Source organism: Myotis brandtii, unplaced genomic scaffold (genome assembly GCF_000412655.1).
Source record: "Myotis brandtii unplaced genomic scaffold, ASM41265v1 scaffold536, whole genome shotgun sequence".
NCBI classification, from domain to species: domain Eukaryota; kingdom Metazoa; phylum Chordata; class Mammalia; order Chiroptera; family Vespertilionidae; genus Myotis; species Myotis brandtii.
In genome coordinates, this window is record NW_005369967.1 from 1,224,616 (window position 1) to 1,246,344 (window position 21,729).

Sequence of the window (21,729 nt, forward strand, 5' to 3'; positions counted from 1 at the left end):
CAACTCCCCAATCGGCCCTGCTCTGAGCCCGACCAGGGGCTGCACCTAGGGATTGGGCCTGCCCTCTGCCACCCGGGAGCGGGCCTTAGCCAGCAGGTCGTTATCTCCCGAGGGGTCCCAGACTGTGAAAGGACACAAGTGGGGCTGAGGGACACCCCCCTACCCCCGCCAGTGCACAAAGTTTTGTGCACCGGGCCTCTGGTATATATATATTATCCCTAATAGGGATATAAACTGAGAGGAAAAAGTACTGAAGTAAATTTTGCCTTCAAATATTTAGGGAGAACAAGCACTCAGAATTTGGGGAAGGGGGTATGGAGGGGTAGGTGGGGAACTAGTGGTTTCTTGGGAGATACACTACAAAAATGAAGACTTTAATCATTATATGCCACAAGCCCTACCTGGTTGGAAATAAACTTTAGTTAGTCAAAGGACAAGTAGAAAACTTAAATATTGATTATTAAAATTACTAATGAATTTCAGTTGACAACTAGCATGTGAATTCTCCAGATATAGCTTTATTATAAATTATAAACATTCAAAAATATATGAAACTTGAACCAGGACTGTTTTTTATTCTCATCTTATTAAACAACCACAACTGTATTAATCATCCTGGTTTTCAAAATAAAGTATTTGGAAGTTTTATATTCATACCCAAAGTTTTAAGTTATTAATGTCTGAGTTTTATACTATTACACTGAAAATTATTTTAATGGCTCTTTGTTTTAAAATTCTTATTGTTGAAAGTATTACATATGTCCCTTATTTCCCCCCATTGACCCCTTCTGGCGTGGCTCTTTTTGTATTTTTAGTAGTCCCAAGGATTGCACATACCTAGTACCATTCTAGATGCCTGGAAGAGAAATTATTACATATGGTGGATTCCTTTTATTACTAGGATTTCATTCTCTGGAGAAACTAGTTGAAAATGGCTATTTAAGTTTTCTAACTGGATGGCCTCATATGGCATCACCAGGAACTTATTATTTATTACTTGATTTTTAATAATCCTTTGTAAGTAGTGGTTATGGTCTTTTGACAGATAATTCAGTTTTGTAAATAGACTTACACTTCCTTTTACAAATGATTATCAGAGCTATAAATCAAAGAGTATAATGTTCTATTTCTACAGACCTAACATCCATAGAAAAGAATGAAAAAGAAGAAATAGGTAACAGAAAATGATTAAAAGGGAGGTTTTTAATGTCCTCAGTACTCCTAAAGAAGTTGTGTTAACTCTGTGAATGCTTATCTGGCACTAACTTCATCAATGAGCCTCAGTGGTTATGAATGCCCAGGTTTAGTGTCAGTGTTTTAGATCTCTACATGAGACAGTCATTTGCAATATCTCTATGAACTATTTGGCTGATTGTTACAAGCTTTAATGTAAAATTTAAAAATTAATTTTTAAAAGGGAGCATCTAATTACCTATTGGAGAGAAAAATCACAGTTTTCCCTCAGCTGGTTCCCATTCTGAGGCATATGAAGCAGTGTGGAATAATGTAAAATTATGAAACTTAAAATCAGAAAAACTAGATATAAGCCCTGACTTTACCACTTAACATTTGGGACAAATTACTCAAGATTTAAGGTTCAGTTTCTCATTTGTAATTTTAATAAGTGGAGATAGTCCTTGTAAAGAAACACTCATATGAATATTTAAATTTTTACATTTATAAAAAAGATAGCTTATAGTTATACCTTATATGTTTACTGTGTAGACAAAATCAGTGTGTGTGTTATATATATACTAGAGGCCCAGTGCACGAAATTCATGCACAGGGATGGAGGGGGGAGTCCCTCAGCCCAGCCTGCACCCTCTCCAATCTGGGACCCCTTGAGGGATGTCCAACTGCCCAATGAGGCCCGATTCCATCACCAGGATCAGGCCTAAACGGGCAGTCGGACTTCCTTCTCACAATCCAGGACTGCTGGCACCCAACCGTCGCCTGCCTGCCTGCCTGATTGCCCCTAACCACTTCTGCCTGCCAGCCTGATCACCCCCTAACCACTCCCATGCCAGACTGATCAACATCTAACTGCTCCCCTGCTGGCCCGATTGCGCCTGACTGCCCTCCCCTGCCGACCTGGTCGCCCCCAACTGCCCTCCCCTGCTGGCCTGGTTGCCCCCAACTGCCCTCCCCTGCTGGCCTGGTTGCCCCCAACTGCCCTCCCCTGCTGGCCTGGTTGCCCCCAACTGCCCTCCCCTGCTGGCCTGGTTGCCCCCAACTGCCCTCCCCTGCTGGCCTGGTTGCCCCCAACTGCCCTCCCCTGCTGGCCTGGTTGCCCCCAACTGCCCTCCCCTGCTGGCCTGGTTGCCCCCAACTGCCCTCCCCTGCTGGCCTGGTTGCCCCCAACTGCCCTCCCCTGCTGGCCTGGTTGCCCCCAACTGCCCTCCCCTGCTGGCCTGGTTGCCCCCAACTGCCCTCCCCTGCTGGCCTGGTTGCCCCCAACTGCCCTCCCCTGCTGGCCTGGTTGCCCCCAACTGCCCTCCCCTGCTGGCCTGGTTGCCCCCAACTGCCCTCCCCTGCTGGCCTGGTTGCCCCCAACTGCCCTCCCCTGCTGGCCTGGTTGCCCCCAACTGCCCTCCCCTGCTGGCCTGGTTGCCCCCAACTGCCCTCCCCTGCTGGCCTGGTTGCCCCCAACTGCCCTCCCCTGCTGGCCTGGTTGCCCCCAACTGCCCTCCCCTGCTGGCCTGGTTGCCCCCAACTGCCCTCCCCTGCTGGCCTGGTTGCCCCCAACTGCCCTCCCCTGCTGGCCTGGTTGCCCCCAACTGCCCTCCCCTGCCGGCCATCTTGTGTCCACATGGGGGCGGCCATCTTGTGTGTTGGAGTAATGGTCACTTTGCATATTACCTCTTTATTATATAGGATATATCAGAAGTTCTTGTGGATTTTTGTATCGCTTATTTTAATCTAAATTCAGGTCTTATTCTTGTTAAATTTCATTTTGCGCACTGGCCGATGTGGCTTGGTTAGGCATCGCAAAGTTTCTGATTCGATTCCCAGTCAGGGCACATGCTTGGGTTGTGGGCTCGATCCCTGGTGGGGGACATGCTGGAGGCAACTGATCAATGTTTTGCTCTCACACAGATGTTTCTCTCTTTCCCTCTCCCTTCACTTCTCTAAAAATCAATGAATTTTTTCCCCATTTTATTTTTCCTCATTCAACTGATGAGTCTAGCCTGACATCTTTTTTTAAATCTATATTGGCCATTAAGTATATTTGCTCTCTTTTCTAGCTCTGTCACCTACAGATATATTAACCATGCTTTTATGCGAGTCACTGGTAGAGCTCTTTTTTAGGATAGGTCATTGTACATACTACCAGCAACCCTGTTGGCTATAACACTTAACCAGCTAACATATACTTCTCTTATAGTCATGAAAACCCACTTTATCAATTTTGTCCACAGAATTTTATAAATGATTTGTCAGAAGATACCTACTGAATGCAAGATAGGTATGATAGCTTTGTTCTTTAGTAAAATTTCCATTATGTTTAATCATAGCCTTTAAAGGATTAGTACCAAAGCTCTGGAAGGATATATGTTGTATATTTTCAGAAAGAACCCATTTAGGTATGCATATGTCATCTGTTTTTATTATTCAGATCCTATATTGCACACTGAGATGTCTGTAAAGGTCTCTAAACAAAGAAGTTATGAAGTGTACATATGATATTACTAACCACCAAAGTTAACAGGGACTCCAAAAGCCTTACCAGTGGAGATTGACAAATTATGGCTATGGAAGCCATACTTTTTCATATATGGCTGCTTTTGGAGACTGATTCCAATTATAAATTTGCTCACGAGCTACATAAAATTAAATCCAAATAATAGATCTTTTATTGTATTAGTCTTGCAACTTTTCTGTAAGTTTAACCATTTTTTCAGAACAAAAAATTTTTAAGTGATAAAAATAATGATTCAAAGGGTGAAATGCAGGCTTACTTATGAATTTACCGTGCACCAAATACAAATGTGTATGTTTTCACTGTTGTTATTCTTACTGGCATTTCAAAAGACTATGGAGTTCAAAAAGGAAAATGATATTTTGGCTATGTATTCTGATTTTGATGTATAACTCTTTATTTCTTCTTTTAGAAGTGTTCACCCTATCAATCAAATTAGCTTTAGGAGAGTAAAAGCAACATAGAATCAGCACAGTTCCTAAGAAAGTATGTATTCCCATTACAGTTTCCCTTAATGAAGAAAATTCTATTGTTTAATTATATATCTACAGAGTTTTCAATCAACTGGGACAAATTGTTTTCTCCCTGTAGTTGTGTGAGATAATAGGAATACAGATTAGTTCTCTAAAAGTAAGAATGTTATTTCTTTTGAAAGTGATTTGGCATTTCTCTTTCTCCTTTTTTGCTGACTTAACCCGCTACAAATTCTGCTTACTCTAGGTAGATTCTCACTACTCCTTGGAAAGTCTTTGGCTTATCCCTTATTGATTCCTTTATATATATTGATGAGATACAGACCTTCACCTTTTTCATCTCATTTCCCCTATTCTCTGTTCTTGCTCCTTTTTTTTTTCTTAATCCTCACCCTGACGATATGTTTTTATTGATTTTTAGAGAGAAGGAAAAGAGAGAGAGAAACATCAATGTGAGGGAGAAACATCAACTGGTTGCCTCTTATTCACGCCCCGACTGGGAATCAAACCCACAACCTAGGTATGTGCCCTGACCAGGAATTGAACCTGCCACCTTTTGATGTACAGGACGACACTCCAACCAACTGAGCCATTTGGCCAGGACAACTCTTGCTTATTGTTATCTTAAAGAAATTAAAGACTATCAGAGCTAAACATTTTTTCTTTTTGCTTAAACTATATTTTTAGTTAATACTTTGTTCATTTTTATCACAAAGAGAGATTGTAATTTTCAAAGTTAATGACTGCTTTTACTGTGTTTTGTTTTTTTTAAGGAAATAATGATTAAGTATTAACTGCATGCCAGACATTGTGCTCATTCCTTTACCTTTCCCTAGTTGTTGAGTGTGTTGACCACTTCTCATTTTTGAAACTATATCTTTAATTGGTTTTCTTTACTAAAATGTTTTTAATTGTAAGCTATGCATAAATACATTTTCCTTATTAAAAAGTAAAAATGAAACATTAATAAGATTAACATGCATTTAAACCACACTCTTATTTCATTCTCATTTGTCTTTACATTTCCCCAGAAGTAAACCTTTTTTAATCATTCAGCAGGGCATTCCTCAAAACTTTTCTATACAAATGTAGTAAGTGAAATCCTAATAATCTGTAAGTGATGTGTTGTGTATGTGTGTGTGTGTGTGTAATTGAAAGAGGGAGAGAGATAATTGACAAGCTGCTTCTAAAATTTTATAGACTGTCAATGGAAAGGGACAAAAATAACCAAGATACTCTTAAATAAGAAAAAGAACGAAGTGAGGAAACCTACTCTATAAATATCAAGACATAAAATGATATAAAGTAATCCTGATACAAAAAATGAACACAAAAATGAAAACTACAAACCAATATCCCTTATGAATATAGATGCAAGCATCCTAAACAAGATACTAGGAAATTGAATCCAACAGCATATTAAAATGATTATAAACCATGACCATGTAAAATTTATTCCATGGATATAAACAACATAAGAAATATAATCACTATATTACGATGCATTAACCAAAGAAAAAAATCCACATGATTATCTCAATTGATGTAGAAAAAGCATTTTACCAGTAAGAAAACCAGGAATAGAAGGCAACTTTCCCAACCTGATTAAAGGGCATCTATAAAAAAAATAAAATAAAAATACAAAAAAAAAACAAATCCATAGTTAACATCCTACTTAATGATGAAAGATTGAAACTTTCTCCCCAAGATAAGGATCAAGGATGTCTGCTCTCAACACTTTTTTTCAACATTGTACTGGAAGTTTAAGCCAGGGAAATTAAGCAAGAAAAAGAAATAAAGGGCATCTAATTTAAAAAGGAAGAAGTAAAACTATTAGAGCTAATAAATTCAGCAAAGTTGCAGGATAAATGAAGAACCCACAAAAATCAGTTGGATTTGTATATACTGACATTAAAATTTTTTAAAAGAAAAATTTTAAAAAATAGCATCAAAGAGAGTGAACACTGAAAATTACAAAACATAAAAAGACCTAAATAAGTGGGAAAACATTGTTAAGATGGCAATACTATCCAAAGGGATCAACAAATTCAATGGACTTGAGTCTCTTTTTCTTTCACCAGGTTAGGGAAGTTTTCAGTCATTATTTCTTCAAATAAGTTCTTGATCCCTTGCTCTCTGTCTTATCCTTCTCATACCCTGATGATACAGATGTTGTTGCAGTTGATGTTGTTCCAGAGATCCCTTAAACTATCCTCATTATTTAAAATTTTTTTTTCTTTTTGCTGCTCTGATTGGATGTTTTCTACTACCTTGTCTTTTAAATCATTGATTCAATCCACTGCTTCATCTAATCTGCTGTTGATTTCTTCTAGTATATCCTTCATTTCATTTATTATATTCATTTCTAACTTTTTTCTTTTTATGGTTTATATGCCCTTTTTTATGCTGTTGAAGTTCTCACCGAGTTCCTTGAGAATTCTTATAACCATTGTTTTATCTAGTAGTTTGCTTGCCTCTATTTAATTTAATTCTTTTTCTGGAGAGTCTCCTTTTCTTTCATTTGGCACGTTTCTTTGTCTCCCCATTTTGTCTGTGTCTCTGTTTGTTTTTATATATACTAGTAGATAGATTTCTGTGTCTCCCGGGCTTGGTAGAGTGACCTTATGTAGTAGGTGTCTGGAGGGCCCAGTGGCACAGACTCCCCAGTCACCTGAGCCTGGTACTCCAGGTGCACCCATTTGGACTGTGTGCACCCTCCTGTTATAGTTGAGCCAAATTGCCGTTGGCATGTCATTGGAAGGAATTGACACACAGGGTGATCAGCTAGGAGGACTGGCCATGACTATAGCAAAGGAATTGCTTGCAAGGGCCTACCCCAGCTGTGGGCAAACTACGGCCCGCAGGCCGGATCTGGCCCGTTTGAAATGAATAAAACTAAAAAAAAAAAAAAGACCGTACCCTTTTATGTAATGATGTTTACTTTGAATTTATATTAGTTCACACAAACACTCCATCCATGCTTTTGTTCCGGCCCTCCAGTCCAGTTTAAGAACCCATTGTGGCCCTCGAGTCAAAAAGTTTGCCCACCCCTGGCCTACCCCATAGAACAGAACTTGCTTCAGTAGGGCTCTGGTGCCCAACATATTCACTCCTTGAGTGTATGACTTGTAGAGGTGGTTGGGTGGTGCTCCAGCCTGGTCTGAAGCTGGCTACAGGGTGCACTGGCTCTAGGGCCTCCCCTGAGGTCCAGACTAAGGTCAGCTGCTGCCTATGCCCTACCGAGGGCCATCCATAAAGCAATCTGCAGCTGGCTGTTACTTGTGCTGGTCTTGGAGGTGCAAGAGAGGCCAAGCTGGGAACAGAGCCTGGCTACCTGAGCCTGGGGCCACTTAGCAAGAGATACAGTGCATGTCAAAGCCAGATACTGCTTGTTTGTGGTTTATTAACCTTTGAAAGAATTTAGGAAAGTCTGTAGCATGAACCAAGACAGGCCATTTGTAATGAAAAGCCACAAGTTGGGTGCGGCCGGGTCTCAGAGGATCACCAGAAGGTGAACAGTGTTAATCAGGTTGATGGAAAATCAGATATGGTGCCCATGTGCATCTGCAGGGGGAGGGCTCTGCAAAGAACAGTAGTTTCTTCCAGAACTTCCATCTTGGAGAGCTGCTCCGCCAGCCCTCGCCTTGATGCCATACAATTCAGTTCCTTCCCACATATCCTTGGCACCTTTCGAGTTGCTGCCTCAGTGCTGGAGCTCAGAGGAAATAAGTCCAAGTAAATCTGTGCATGGGCCCTTTAAGGGAAACACCTGGGACTCTTAACAGCCACATTCTCCACTGGTTTTCACAGCCAGAACTTATGAGGACTTCTTTTGCTGGCACTGTAACCCTGGGCTGAGGGGCCTGGTATGGGGCTGGGACATCTTGCTCCTCAAGGGGATATCTCTGCAGCCAAGATAACTTTGCCCATTTTAACCACCACATGTGGGTATGGGATCAGCCTGTTCTATGTCTATGCCCCTCCTACCAGTCTCCATGTGGTTTCTGTATATCCTTAGTTATAGGACTTAGGTTCAGCTAGATTTCAGGCCATTTTCAATTATGTTATTCCGTAGTTTAGTTATAATTTTGAACTGGTATGGGAGAATGCCTGTATCATGTTTACCTACTCCATCATCTTGACCAGAAGCCCCCTGTTATGTATTCATTTTTATTCATATCAAAATATTTTCTAATTTTCCCTATGATTTCTTCCATGACTCATTGGTTTAAGAATGTTTAATTACCACATATTTGTAAATTTTCCAGTTTCTTCCTGTATTGATTTCTATAATCAGAGAAAATGCATTTTATGATTTTAATATTTTACTGAAAATTATGTTGTGCCCTAACATTTTATCTATCCTGGAAAATATTCCATATTCACTTAAGAAAAATGTATATTCCACTGTTATCAGGCTGATTGTTCTCTACATGGTTGTTAGGTCTAATTAATTTATACTGTTCAAGTCATCTGTTTTACTTTTTGACCTTTTAACTAGTTGTTCTAACCATTATTGAAAGTTGAGCATTGGAATATCCCATTACTATTGTTAAACTTTTTTTTCTCTTTAATACTGTCAGTTTTTGCTTCATATATTGTGGGGCTCTGGTTAAGTACATGTAAGTTTATAATTGTCATATATTCTGATAAATTGACTTTTTTATCATTATATAATATTTCTTATAATAGTTTTTAGCTTAATATCCATTTCTTCTGATATTATTATAGCCATTCCAGCTCTCTTGGTTACTTTTTACTTGGAATTGTCTTTTTATTTATTTGTTTGTTTGTTTGTTTGTTTGTTTATTTATTTTTATTAATTTCAGAGAGGAAGGGGGAGAGAGAGAGAAACATCAATAATGAGAGAGAATCATTGATTGGCTGCCTCCTGCATGGGAATCAAGCCTGCAACCTGGGCATGTGCCCTTGACCAGAATCGAACCTGGGACCCTTCAGTCCATAGGCTGATGCTCTATCCACGGAGCCAAACCTGCTAGCGCTAAAATTGTCTTTTTAAATTATATAAGCAACAAATATCTACACTAATAAAAGAGAAACATGGTAATTGGCGTACGACCACTACCCTTTTCATTGGCTAATCAGTGAGTATATGCAAATTAACTGTCAGCCAAGATGGCGGCCGGCAGCCAGGCACTGAAGCGAGCAGGGAGGCTTGCTTGCTGCGGACTCCAACGTTCCCCGCCTCAGTTGCCAGCCTCTCAGCTGCAACTCTAAGAAACTATGTACTATGTTGCAAATAAGAAGCTAAACAAAACCCCAGAAAACGGCTTTCATTCAGCCGGGTTTTAGCAACATTGTTTTCAGCGGTGAGGCCTCAGAGCTAAAGCTGGCCCAGAAAAAAAAAAAAAGAGAGAAGAAAACAAGGAGCAGTTGGAAGCTTTACTCACTTGCCAGCTGGAAAACAGCCCTCAGCCCCTCACCCAGACAGGCCAGGTACCCCAGTGGGGACCCCCACCCTGAGCCAGGACACCCTTCAGGGCAAACCAGCCAGCCCCCACCCATGCACCAGGCCTCTATCCTATATAGTAAAAGGGTAATATGCCTCCCAGCACCGGGATCAGCGGAGCAGCGAGGCTCCCGGCACCGGGATCAGCATGACAGGGGACAGCGCCCAAACCCCCTGATCGCCCTGAGGCTCTGTGTGTGACAGGGGGCGGGGCCACAACCTCCCTATCCGCCCTACTCTGTTCGTGACAGGGGAAGGCACCCCAACCCCCTGATCTGCCCTGCTCTGTGCCTGATAGGGGGGAGCTCCCCAATCCCCTGATTGCCCTGCGGCTCTGTGTGTGACAGGGGGCGGGGCCACAACCTCCCTATCCGCCCTGCTCTGTTCGTGACAGGGGAAGGCACCCCAACCCCCTGATCTGCCCTGCTCTGTGCCTGATAGGGGGGAGCTCCCCAATCCCCTGATTGCCCTGCGGCTCTGTGTTTGACAGGGGGCAGGGCCACAACCTCCCTATCCGCCCCACTCTGTTCGTGACAGGGGAAGGCACCCCAACCCCCTGATCTGCCCTGCTCTGTGCCTGATAGGGGGGAGCTCCCCAATCCCCTGATTGCCCTGCGGCTCTGTGTTTGACAGGGGGCAGGGCCACAACCTCCCTATCCGCCCCACTCTGTTCGTGACAGGGGAAGGCACCCCAACCCCCTGATCTGCCCTGCTCTGTGCCTGATAGGGGGGAGCTCCCCAATCCCCTGATTGCCCATTTACAAACCAAAATATACACTCTATATACTGACTTTTATATTTACCTATGCAGAATACCAGTGTTGTTTATTTCTTCATATGAATTCCAAATTACTACCTAATGTCCTTACATTTCAGCCTGAAGGACTTCCTCTTTTTAGCATTATTTGTAGGGAAGGTCTACTAGCATTGAACTCTCTCAGTTTTTGTTTATCTAAGAATGTCTTGAATTAACCTTTATTTTTGAAGTATTTTGCCAGATATACAATTTTTGGCATTTTTAGTTTGTCATTTCACTGCCTACTGATCCCTATGGTTTCTGTTGAGAAATCAGCTGTTATTCTTATTGAGGATCTTTTGTATGAGTGCTTCTCTTTTGCTGTTTTCAGGATTCTGTCTTTGTCTTTTTCTCTCGGAAGTTTGATTATGATGTGTCTTGGTTTAGAAATCTTTGAGTTTATCCAACTTGGGGTTGTTGAGCTTTTTGTCTTTATCAAATTTAGAAAGTTTGGGTGCCTTATTTCTTCAAATATTATCCCTGCCTCTTTCCTCTCCTCTGGAACTCCCATTACGCATATCTTGGTACAGTTATTGGTGTCCCTTAGATTTCTTGAGTTCTGTTTACTTTTCTTCTTCTTTTTTTTTTTTTTTTTTTTTTTAAAAACTTTGGAATCTTGAATTTAATCACTAAACTAAAGTCTCATTTTATTTGACCATTTGTGGAAAATGGGAATTTTCTCAAGAGACTATGTCACACCTTTGGTCTGCAAAACTGGGCATTCTAAATTGATTTATCTTCAAGTTCATTAATTCTTTTTCTTATTATTCAAGTATGCTGCTGAACCCCTTTAGTAGATTTTGACAACTACTGTGCTCCCCACCCCCCCTTTCCCTAGTTAGCTGCCTAAGCTCTGGGAATGTTACAAATCAGGGGAAATAAAGGCAGCCCTTCAAGTGTGTCCTTCAGTGAACCACCAGACATGTTGAAACAAACAACCACAATTTTTTAGAATAAGATTTGTTCTCCTTCATTTGTAAGAACCTTTACCAGGATTGTGGACTGTGTCTTCAAGGCCATTCATTGAGCTGTGTATTGGGGGATCAGTAGGGTTTTTTTAAATTGATTAAGCATTCTCCTGGTTACAATACTAGTAAACTTTTATTAGTTTCTAGATTTCTGGTAAAGTTGATTCTGACATTATTGCTAGTTTATTCATCTCTTTAGTGGAAGGATGGACTTTTGGCATTTCTACTCTGCCATTTCCACTGTTGTCACTTAGAAAGGATTCCTTCGAAGACACAAAAACTACTAACTATACAAGAAAATATTGATAAATTTAACTAAATTAAAATAAAAAGATTATATTCATAAGAAGACATGATACAGGAAGAAGACAATCTGCATAGTAGGATTATATATTTACACAATATAAAACTGATAAAAGAGTAGTTATTCAGAATAGATACAGAAGTATAACAATTCAATAAAAGAGAACCCAATAAGGGAAAATCGGGCAAAAGACTTGAACAGGGACTTTACAAAAGAGAATATCTAAATGACTAATAAAGATGAAAAGGTGTTTACCCTCATTAATAATTAGGGTAAGGAAAAGTAAAACCACCATACTACCTACCAGATTTGACAAAAATTAATAATACTGACAATACTAAGTAGAGGTAAATTGTGGAATAAGAGCAATTGTTACCATTCTTTTGTGATATACATAAATTGGCTTAACCAATTTAGGAATTTGTAAAAGAAGGTATTTATACCCTATAACAATACTTCTGTTCCCGAGTATATGTATATGTGCTAGAATTAATGCATGTGGGAATTATGATATATTAACAAGAATGTAGCATTGTTCATAATGTCTCCAAAATGAAAATAATACAAATGTTCATCAACAGAGTAATCCATATTCATTGCCTCCTTTTTCTTACATTCATCTTTTTTCTTTATATCCTATAATCAAGTATTTATCTTCATGAAATAATGAAGTAGCTCTCTCTCAGACCACTAATGACTATCCCATCTATTTAGTGTCTGTTTCTTTCCCCTTTATCTCTCTTGGTATATTCTTTGAATATCACCTTGTTCCCATCTTGTGCGCAAAACTTGAAAGTAGTCACATTCTCACTTTGAGAATAGAAGAACTATACCATTAGTAGTAGCCCAGAACATGAACTAAATTATGCATAGCCCCAAATAATAAATTTTATAATCAACATAAATATTAATGATTTTTAAAATAAATAATTCACATTATTTGCCCTTATGTTTGTATATTTTTAGAATGGTGATTCTCAATTACATCAGTCTTTACCATGTTGATAGGAATAATTTAATAATAATAATAGCCAACATTTATTAAGTGTTTACTACTTGGAAGTGCTAGATAATTTAAATACACTATCTTATTTAATCCTCATCAGTAATCCAGTGAGGTAGATGCTATCATTGTCTTCATTTTTTAGATAAAAGAAATGATGATTAGAAAAATATATTCCTCTGGTATGAATAAAACTAATGTCTTCTCAATTTTTTAAAAAACGGAAAAATATAGTCATCAGTATCCCTGCAGAAGTCATAGCATACTTAAATGGAGAAGAGTTTAATAAAGTACAAAGGTATTTACAAAGGTTTGGGCAGATTTTAGGGGAAGCAACCAGACATAATGCAGTGCCCTGGGACTCGTAATAGTGGATAGTCCTAATGGAGCAAAGGAAGGGAGCTGCTATTACAATCCAGAAAAGAGCTATAAGCAAGTGTCATCTGACATGGCTGTGATCCTAGCTAACCTATAATGACCTGGTAGAGAAGAAGCCAGGGGAATAAATACCAGACTTTATGTTCCTCCACTCCTTTAGTTTCCTGACAGTGCCTCCCATTGGCTGAATCCAACTGGAAACCAGAAAGCCCAGGATATCCCCAGAAAGGGGATATAGATAGAATGTTGATTCTATCTATACAAGTCAGTTTAAAGTAGAGAGGGTGAAGAAGGATGGAAAATGAATCTGAAAGGGAAATGGAAAATATCTGGGAAATACATAACTATTAAATTACAGAGTCAGTATATGAACGCCAAACACTTTACTCCTGACCACAATGCAATTGTGGTTAAGAGCTCTCATAAAGAAGTTTAATAAAATATTATTTGGCCAGGGGAAATACTTTGAATCTTGAGGTTTCTATTCTACATCAAATTGTTGGATACTTTTATAACTAACAGTATATGAGAAGAAAAGAACGTCCCCATCCAACAACAAGTTAGGTGTGGGTATTGGTTTTACATGCTGTTAGTATTTTTAGAATATTAAACCATGCATATTCCCCTTGTTCAGATTCCAGACTCCATAATTTCTCGTGGCGTTCAGGTGCTCCCACGAGACACAGCTTCCCTCAGCACTACTCCTTCAGAATCGCCTCGTGCTCAGGCTACATCTCGCCTTTCTACTGCTTCCTGCCCAACACCAAAAGTAAGTACAGTCCCTTGGTACTGTGGCTATGATGTGAATCTGGGAAAACTAACCAATATTTTCTTCTGCTTGTCAAGGTCGGATTCATGCATGATAAATACAATGAAAAATTAATGGACTATAAGATAGTTACCATCTACTGTTTCACAAATTTCATACTAGGCCAACAGAAGGACAATAAAAATTTCATGCAAAATGTCTACTTCTACATCAGGTATCACTTTCTGTAGCTCCTATTACTTTGCTGTAGACTTGTTATTTTCTTAGCATACTCATCAGTATAGATGTGGAGTTACATGTTTATGCAGATCAATGCATTTTTGGCCAAAATAAAATAATATTACCAAAAGGTGTGTTGTTTTTTTTTAACCTGTCCAGTCTGGGGTAGCTCCCTGCTCTAGTATCATTCCAAATTTTTTCAAACATATCCAACTTGGAATGTTGCTGCCTAATATTTGGAAACACATCTAAATTGATTAGAAAGTTTTAATGCCAACCTTTGGGGGAGGGAAGAAGTATCTTAGTATTTATTTTTTATAATTTTCCCAATTACTGAATTGTGTATGGGGGAAAAGTATTAGATATTTATTCACTGCCTCACATCTTCAATGTATATGATAAATTAAATAGCAAACTTAATTATGGCTATGACTGCTTACTCCTGGAATCTCCCTTCCCTGGTTAAGATAATCTTTGTGCTATCACGTTTTCTATGGAATGGATCCAATATTGGCATCAAAAGGTTAAGAGTAAAATTTCTTCTTACTTAATAGGATATGGTGTTAGATATCAGTCTGTACACTGAATTTATTCTAGGGCTCTGCAGGTAATTTCTCAAATTGTGACTTTTTCTCTATATCAAATTTAAGAACTTACATAGCTGTCTTTCTCAATTTCTTTCTCAACTTCTCTGAATTTATCAGTGTTGTAATTGGATTTAACTAGAAGTGATCTCAAGCAGTTCTTGATATATAATGTAGTTGCTTTTACATTCCATGGTACAATCTTCTTAGCAAAGTCTTCACAGTGTTAATGTTGTATATCATTGTTTTTAGACTTGTATCAAAAATAACATATTAATTTTATAGTTTAAAAAAACTGAGGTCCTAAATCTTCAGTGAAGAAAAATTGTAAGCACATTCTAGACATGAAATGTATGTTAATGCCATTTGGATGATAATCAACTGCATCTTCACTGAATGAAAACATTGAGTTCTCTAGACTAAAATTGGCTAGATGAATCTCATTCATGTCTTTTTTAAGTTTTTAAATCAAAATAATTTATTGTTTGCATTAAATTCTAATTGTATACGCTGTATTCATTTATAAAATCTGGGAAATAATTAAAGCTGAAAGTTAAGGTCACTATTAATGTTTAGCCATTCACCACATATTAAGATCCAAATCTTGGTAATAAAGAGCTATCCAAGATACAGCATTTTTCCCCCTTAACAATATATACTGTGAACATAAATATTTTAAGCATAATTTAATTATACATACTAGTTCTTAGTCCTTTTAAAACGTTGTAATTATATTTTAATTACAAAGTGAATATTAAATCCAATTTTAAAATTCACTTGGTATTTCCAAGTTTACTAAGGTGAAATCCTAAAAATAAAAATGTTGATATTTATTACGTTAATGTGCGTATTGCAAAGCTTTAGGAGAGCAAGTGGCTTGTCTTGACATTTTTCTCTTAATTAACACTTACATGCTCAAACTGACAATGAATTCATATAAAGCAGTGTATGTGAATATCTTTTTTCCTAGGAATTTTTTTCTATACTTTTATCTAGGAATAAGATTCTGTTTCTTTTTGATAATTTTTACCAGCATCATAATGCATATCTCAAAGATAAAATTATTGCTTTAGTGTAATTTTAAAATTAAATTGTTAAGGCTGAATCAGAATACTAATATAATAAAAAACTAGTTTGAATATTGATTTCTTAAAGGAGTGAAGAAAGTTAAATTAATCTTTCTATTAAATATTTTAAATTATAAGACTTCTTGATTGAATCTAAATTATATATGCTTTTGTATCAGTGACAGTTTAGTCGATGGTATAATAAAATAAATAGGTAGATAAACAAATTATTCAACTATAATTTTACAATAACTTCATAATTATAAATTGAAATTCATGCAAGAAGAAATGAAAAAATTGTAGTGATAGAAAATAATAGGAGGGAAACCTTACTTAGAATGATCAGAGAAGACCTCGCCAAGGAGTAACATTTCACTAAGGACATGAAGAATACACTGTCTAATTTTTTATAAGTTTCCTTTGAACATAAGAATTTAGATTACTCTGGATAAATAATAAATATTTTTTAACTCACAGTTTTCAATCATTAGGTCTGTCTAGAAAACAATGTGATTTCCTTTACATATAAAAATGGCATTATTGATCCAGTATCAGTATAATATTCCCTCTGAGATTTTTTTCTTAGTGAAGTTAGTTTTACAAACTATTCCATATTATTACCACTTTTCTTTGTGAGCACCAGGGTAATTATATGATATGGCTAGTTCATTGGTTGTAAACCTGAGGTTCCCAAGTCTCTGGAGAATCTTTGTTGCTAGGTCATGGTACTAGCTGGGGTCTGCAAATTATTTTTCACTATTTATAAGAGCATACACAAAATCAATAAGACTATACTAAACATCAAGTTTCTTTGCTTTTGTCTTAAATCAGTATTGGTATAGCAACCTCTATTCAGCTGTAAATGACATTATAGAAATATGGGTTCTACAAACACCAAAAAAAGTTGGAAAACACTGAGTTAATGACATCAAAAGTACATTTTCTAAACATAAAAATGTAAGTTATTTTATAAAAAGTTAATTGCCCCATCTGATGGATATTGAGAATAATATTCTCTAGATTATTTGTCAAAGTCAGCAATTCTCAGACATAATGGTCTCAGAACCCCTTCACACACTTAAAAATTATTAAGGACACCAGATAGCATTTGTTTATGTGGTTATACCTAGTAATATCTACTGTGCAAGAAATTAAAACTGAGAAATTTTAAATGTTTATTTATTTGCTTCAAAATAAGAATAATAAGCCTTTATATGTCAACATAAATAACATTTTTATGAAAAAAATGTTTTCCAAAACAAAAATATCTACTGAAAAGGATGGCATTGCTTTACATTTTTTCAAATATATTTCAATGTTTGGTTTAATAGAAGACAGCCAGATTCTCACATCTTCTGTACTCAGTCTGTTGTGGTATGTTGTTTTCGTTGAAGAATATGAAGAAACAAATCAGCCTCACACAGTTATGTAGTTAGAAAAGGAAGGATGATTTTAATAGTATTTTCAGATAATTATGGGTATTTTTTGAAATTACACCAAAAATTTACAATTTTCTTTTAAAAGTTAGTTGAAGGATGGAATCAAAAATTTTGTCAGGACCATTGAGTACTTTGATATATTATAATCCATTGCCCTGGCTTGAACTTTGAATGAACTTAGGTATGATTTTGTAACACATTTCTTGGTAACTTAAAAAATATATGTTCTTCTAAGTGTTGACATATTTCATTATTTATATTAAAAAACCATTTTCATTAATATAACCACCAAGCTCATAAAAAAGGACTTCGAAGTATTGGAAGCTCTCAAACTCATAGTATTATATGTTTTCCACAGTTCTGATTTGTGTTTAAAAGTTATCTTTGACAAAACAACAATTCCTGTCTGTTTTTCTGGAATTGACAGGCCCATTTCATTCATTTCGAGAAAATGTCTGCCGAATATCTAAGTCTGAATAATCACAGTTTGTCAGTATTCTTTCATTCCTTCAAGTAACAATGGTATTCTGTTCAAAACCTGACTAGTTCAGCATGCAACTCAAACAACTGCATAAGTGCTTTTCCTTGAGACAATCATCATCCTTTGATATGGAACAGCAGTATTGTATTCATACTACTCATTTTGCCAGACTCAAGGGACAAGTTTAAACTAAGTTAAATTAGTATTTACTGTTTCATTGAGAACAACGTTAAATGAAACTAGCTTTTCTTTTTTGAAACTATTAAATTTTTTTAACTGTTAGTGCATGATAGTGAATAATACAAGGACTATTCATACTATTTGGATCCACCACCTCAATCTGCACTAAGGTGCCAACCCACCATTGCTTTTGTATCATTATTGAAAATGTCAACATAGTGAAAGAGGCAAATGTCATAGTACTATTATTGAAATAATTCGGCCTTTGGACTCCTGAAAGGGCCTCGGGGACCCTCATGGGACTGTGGACTTAAAGAACCACCAGTATAATCAAATGAGCAAACTGGTTTGTTTCTTGAAAATATATGGGTCAAAATTATGTCTTTTGAATCTTATTTTTTCTGTGAGACAATGTTACAGTGCTATCCTCAGAATAGAGATCTTATTCAGGGGTGGGAACCTTTTTTTGGCCAAAGGCCATTTGGGTATTTATAACATCATTCACGGGCCATAAAAAATTATCACTTTAAAAATTAGCCTGCTATATTTGGTCAAACATTTAATTAATTCACCCCTAAAGCCTTGGCAGGGCCACACCAAATGATTTCATAGGCCTTATACAGTCCACAGGCCAGACATTCCCCACCCCTGGTATGTAAATAACTACCAGTATAGTACCTGCTTAAGCATTATAAATGGTTCACCCTCACTCTGTAATCCCAATTAATTCCAGAGCAGGGAATAGAATTTCTCCTCCCTAAGTCAAAATGAGAAAAGGCTTCACAAAGTCTTTTGCAGATACAAGACCAGAAATTGTAATTTCTGGCTAACTCGACTTATTTCCAAAGAGATACTATTTCTGCACTTGGATGGCATCTAATGTTTCCCCAGGATATCTTATCTACTAATAGATACAGAGAGGCCTCTTTTAAGTAATAGCCTAATTTTGGGAAGATAATTTTATTAGAGATATAGTTGAGCGTGGCTCTTTAAAACTCAGTTTAGAACATTTAAAATTGATGAGCTTTTAAATAAATATAAAATTTTTCAGCTTTTCCTAAAAAGATAAGATCAACATTACTTGTCCAGCACCCTATGTATATCACAGCTGTCATTCTTTATATCCTCCAGGCTATTTTACTCATTTGCATTCAATGACTGGCTCCTATAGATGTTTGAATAACTGATTTCTACTCTTCTTCATTATTGTTTAGTTTCTCCTCCTTTATAACAACATGTTTGTTTTGCTAATTATTCTGGTGTGATAGCAAAACAGATTATTGAGACTTCAAATAAAAGATGGTTCTCTTCTGTACTTTTCTAATGAGAAAGGCACTACCCAGTATGGTAAAGTATTTCATATTTTGATAAAATTGAAGTTAAACAATAGTAATATGTTTTAGCTTTTAATTTTGCGTTTACAAATCATTTTATTTTCTTATTTTTATTGATTTTAGAAAGATGAAAGGAGAGCAAGAAAGGGAAACATAGATCGGTTGCTGATCATACACACCCCAACTGGGGATCGAAACCGTAATCTGGGTATGTGCCCTGACTGGGAATCCAACCTGCTGCCTTTTGGTATATGGGACCATGCTCCAACCAACTGAGCCACACCAGCTGGGCAACAAATAATTTTAAATGGTTGTTCTATGGCATTCTGCTAAATGTACAGGATTTTACATTGATTTTTGTTTCTTTGTTCATCTCATTTAGTGTCCCCTCTGTCTTTATATATAGTGGTAATTGAAAATGAAATTCCTCCCATCCTTTTCTAATTATTTAATGTTCACAGAATTATATTCATCACTGAAGCTAACCATAATTTAACTGTGAAATGTACAATTGCTACTCTGAAATCTGAACTTTCAAATGACATTTAATTGTTATCCTAAGAAGATATAGCTAACCAGAAATTATTAGCTGTAGAGTTAAGTTTTATTGCTTACCAGTGGTTCTCAACCTTCCTAATGCCTCGACCCTTTAATACAGTTGCTCATGTTGTAGTGACCCCCAACTATAAAATTATTTTCGTTGCTACTTCATAACTGTAATTTTGCTACTGTTATGAATTGTAATGTAAATATCTAATATGCAGGGTGTATTTAGGCGACCCCTGTGAAAAGGTCGTTCAACCCCCAAAGGGGTCGCGACCCACAGGTTGAGAACCGCTGGCTTAGACAGTCTATAAGTGGCTAGGTTCTTTTTTTATTCTTTAAAAACAAGTAATATACCTTCTCATTTTAGAAAATGTATATAAGGGGGGAAAAGAGTTCCTCTACACTTAATTAATGACTGCTAAAATTTTGTTGTATATCATTCTGTTATTTTTTTCTTTGCATTCAATTATTTATATAAATGGATCATAATGGGAAGGCAGTGAATAAGAGCTTAGGTTCTGAAATCACTAGTAGGTATATGGCCTTTAGAAAGTTACTTTACCTCTGTAACCATAATTATCTCATCTGTAAAATGAAAAATAATAATAACATTTCCCTCATAGGGTTATTATAAGGTTTAAATTTTAAAATTCATATTAATCACTTATCACAAAGTTTGAAATACAAGTAATGCTCACTAAATGTTAGCTATTATTATTAAACTATAATATTTTATCCTAAACTATAAAGATTAAAAAAATATTTTATCCTAGCTCATTCATTTAGTAATATAAACATCATTACATGTTTTTAAATAATCTTGTACAACATTATTATTGTTTGCTATTCTAATTTGTGGAGGTAGCATCGTTTTGTCAGCAGCCCCTATTATGGATATTTCAGTTGTTATTTCAGTTTTTAAAACAATGATATAATGATCTGGAAGTTAAATGTTTCATAGTTTTCTCTTTTTATTTAATTTATTTGTTTGTTTGTTTGTTTGTTTGTTTTAGAGAGGAAAGGAGAGGGAGAGAGAGATTAAAACATCAATAATGAGAATCATTGATCAGCTGCTTCCTGCATACCCCCTACTGGAGATCGAGCCCACAACCCAGGCATGTGCCTTTGACCGGAATTGAACCCGGGACCCTTCAGTCTGCAGGCCAACACTCTATCCACTGAGCCAAACTGGCTATGGCACAGTTTTCTCTTTTTAAAATTTTTTTATTTATTTTTAGAGAGAGAGGAAGGGATATGGAGAGAAAGAGAAACATCCATCCGTGTCTCCTACACACCCCCTACCGGGGATCAAGCTGGAAACCCCAAGCATGTGCCCTGACTGGGAATCAAACTGCCAACCTCTTGGTACATGGGACAATGCCCAACCAACTGAGCCACACTGGCCAGAACTACAGTTTTCTCTTAATTAAACCTAGCAACTGTATTAATTCTACCTTTGTTTAAAGTATATGTGGAATCTTTAGTTCATTATTCATATAATTGTGTGTGTTTTTTATTGTCTAAAGTTTTACATGTCACCTTTTCCTCCGATTGATCCCCCTCTCCCCCCAGCCATTCCCACTCCAGGCATACCCCCCACCTCCCCAGTGTCTTTGTCCATTGGTTATGCGAATATGCATGCATACAAGTCCTTTGGTTGCTCTCTAACCTCCCCCCTACCCCCCACCACCACCACCACCATTTGTCTCTGGATCTATTCTTGTTCATCAAATTATGTTGATCATTATATCCCACATATGAGTGAGATCATGTGATATTTATCTTTCTCCAACTGGCTTATTTTGCTTAGCATAATGCTCTCCAGTTCCATCCATGTTGTTGCAAATGGTAAAAGTTCCTTCTTTTTTATAGTGGCGTAGTATTCCATTGTATAGATGTACCATAGCTTTTTAATCCACTCATCTGCTGATGGGCACTTAGGCTGTTTCCAAATCTTAGCTATTGTAAATTGTGCTGCTATGAACATAGGGGTGCATATATCCTTTCTGATTGGTGTT

At 37.1% G+C, this 21,729-nt stretch overlaps 1 protein-coding gene across 13 annotated transcripts in view; it reads left to right on the forward strand.

Annotated features, from left to right (window-relative positions):
• The window catches only part of GPHN (gephyrin), a 445,634-nt gene that overhangs the window by 276,407 nt on the left and 147,498 nt on the right, over positions 1-21,729 (forward strand). For all 13 annotated transcript variants that reach the window (XM_005877905.2, XM_005877906.2, XM_014549124.1 and 10 more), the window contains one exon: positions 13,727-13,861. In XM_005877905.2, coding sequence (XP_005877967.1) covers positions 13,727-13,861 — 135 coding nt within the window. The remainder of the gene's footprint in view (positions 1-13,726; positions 13,862-21,729) is intronic.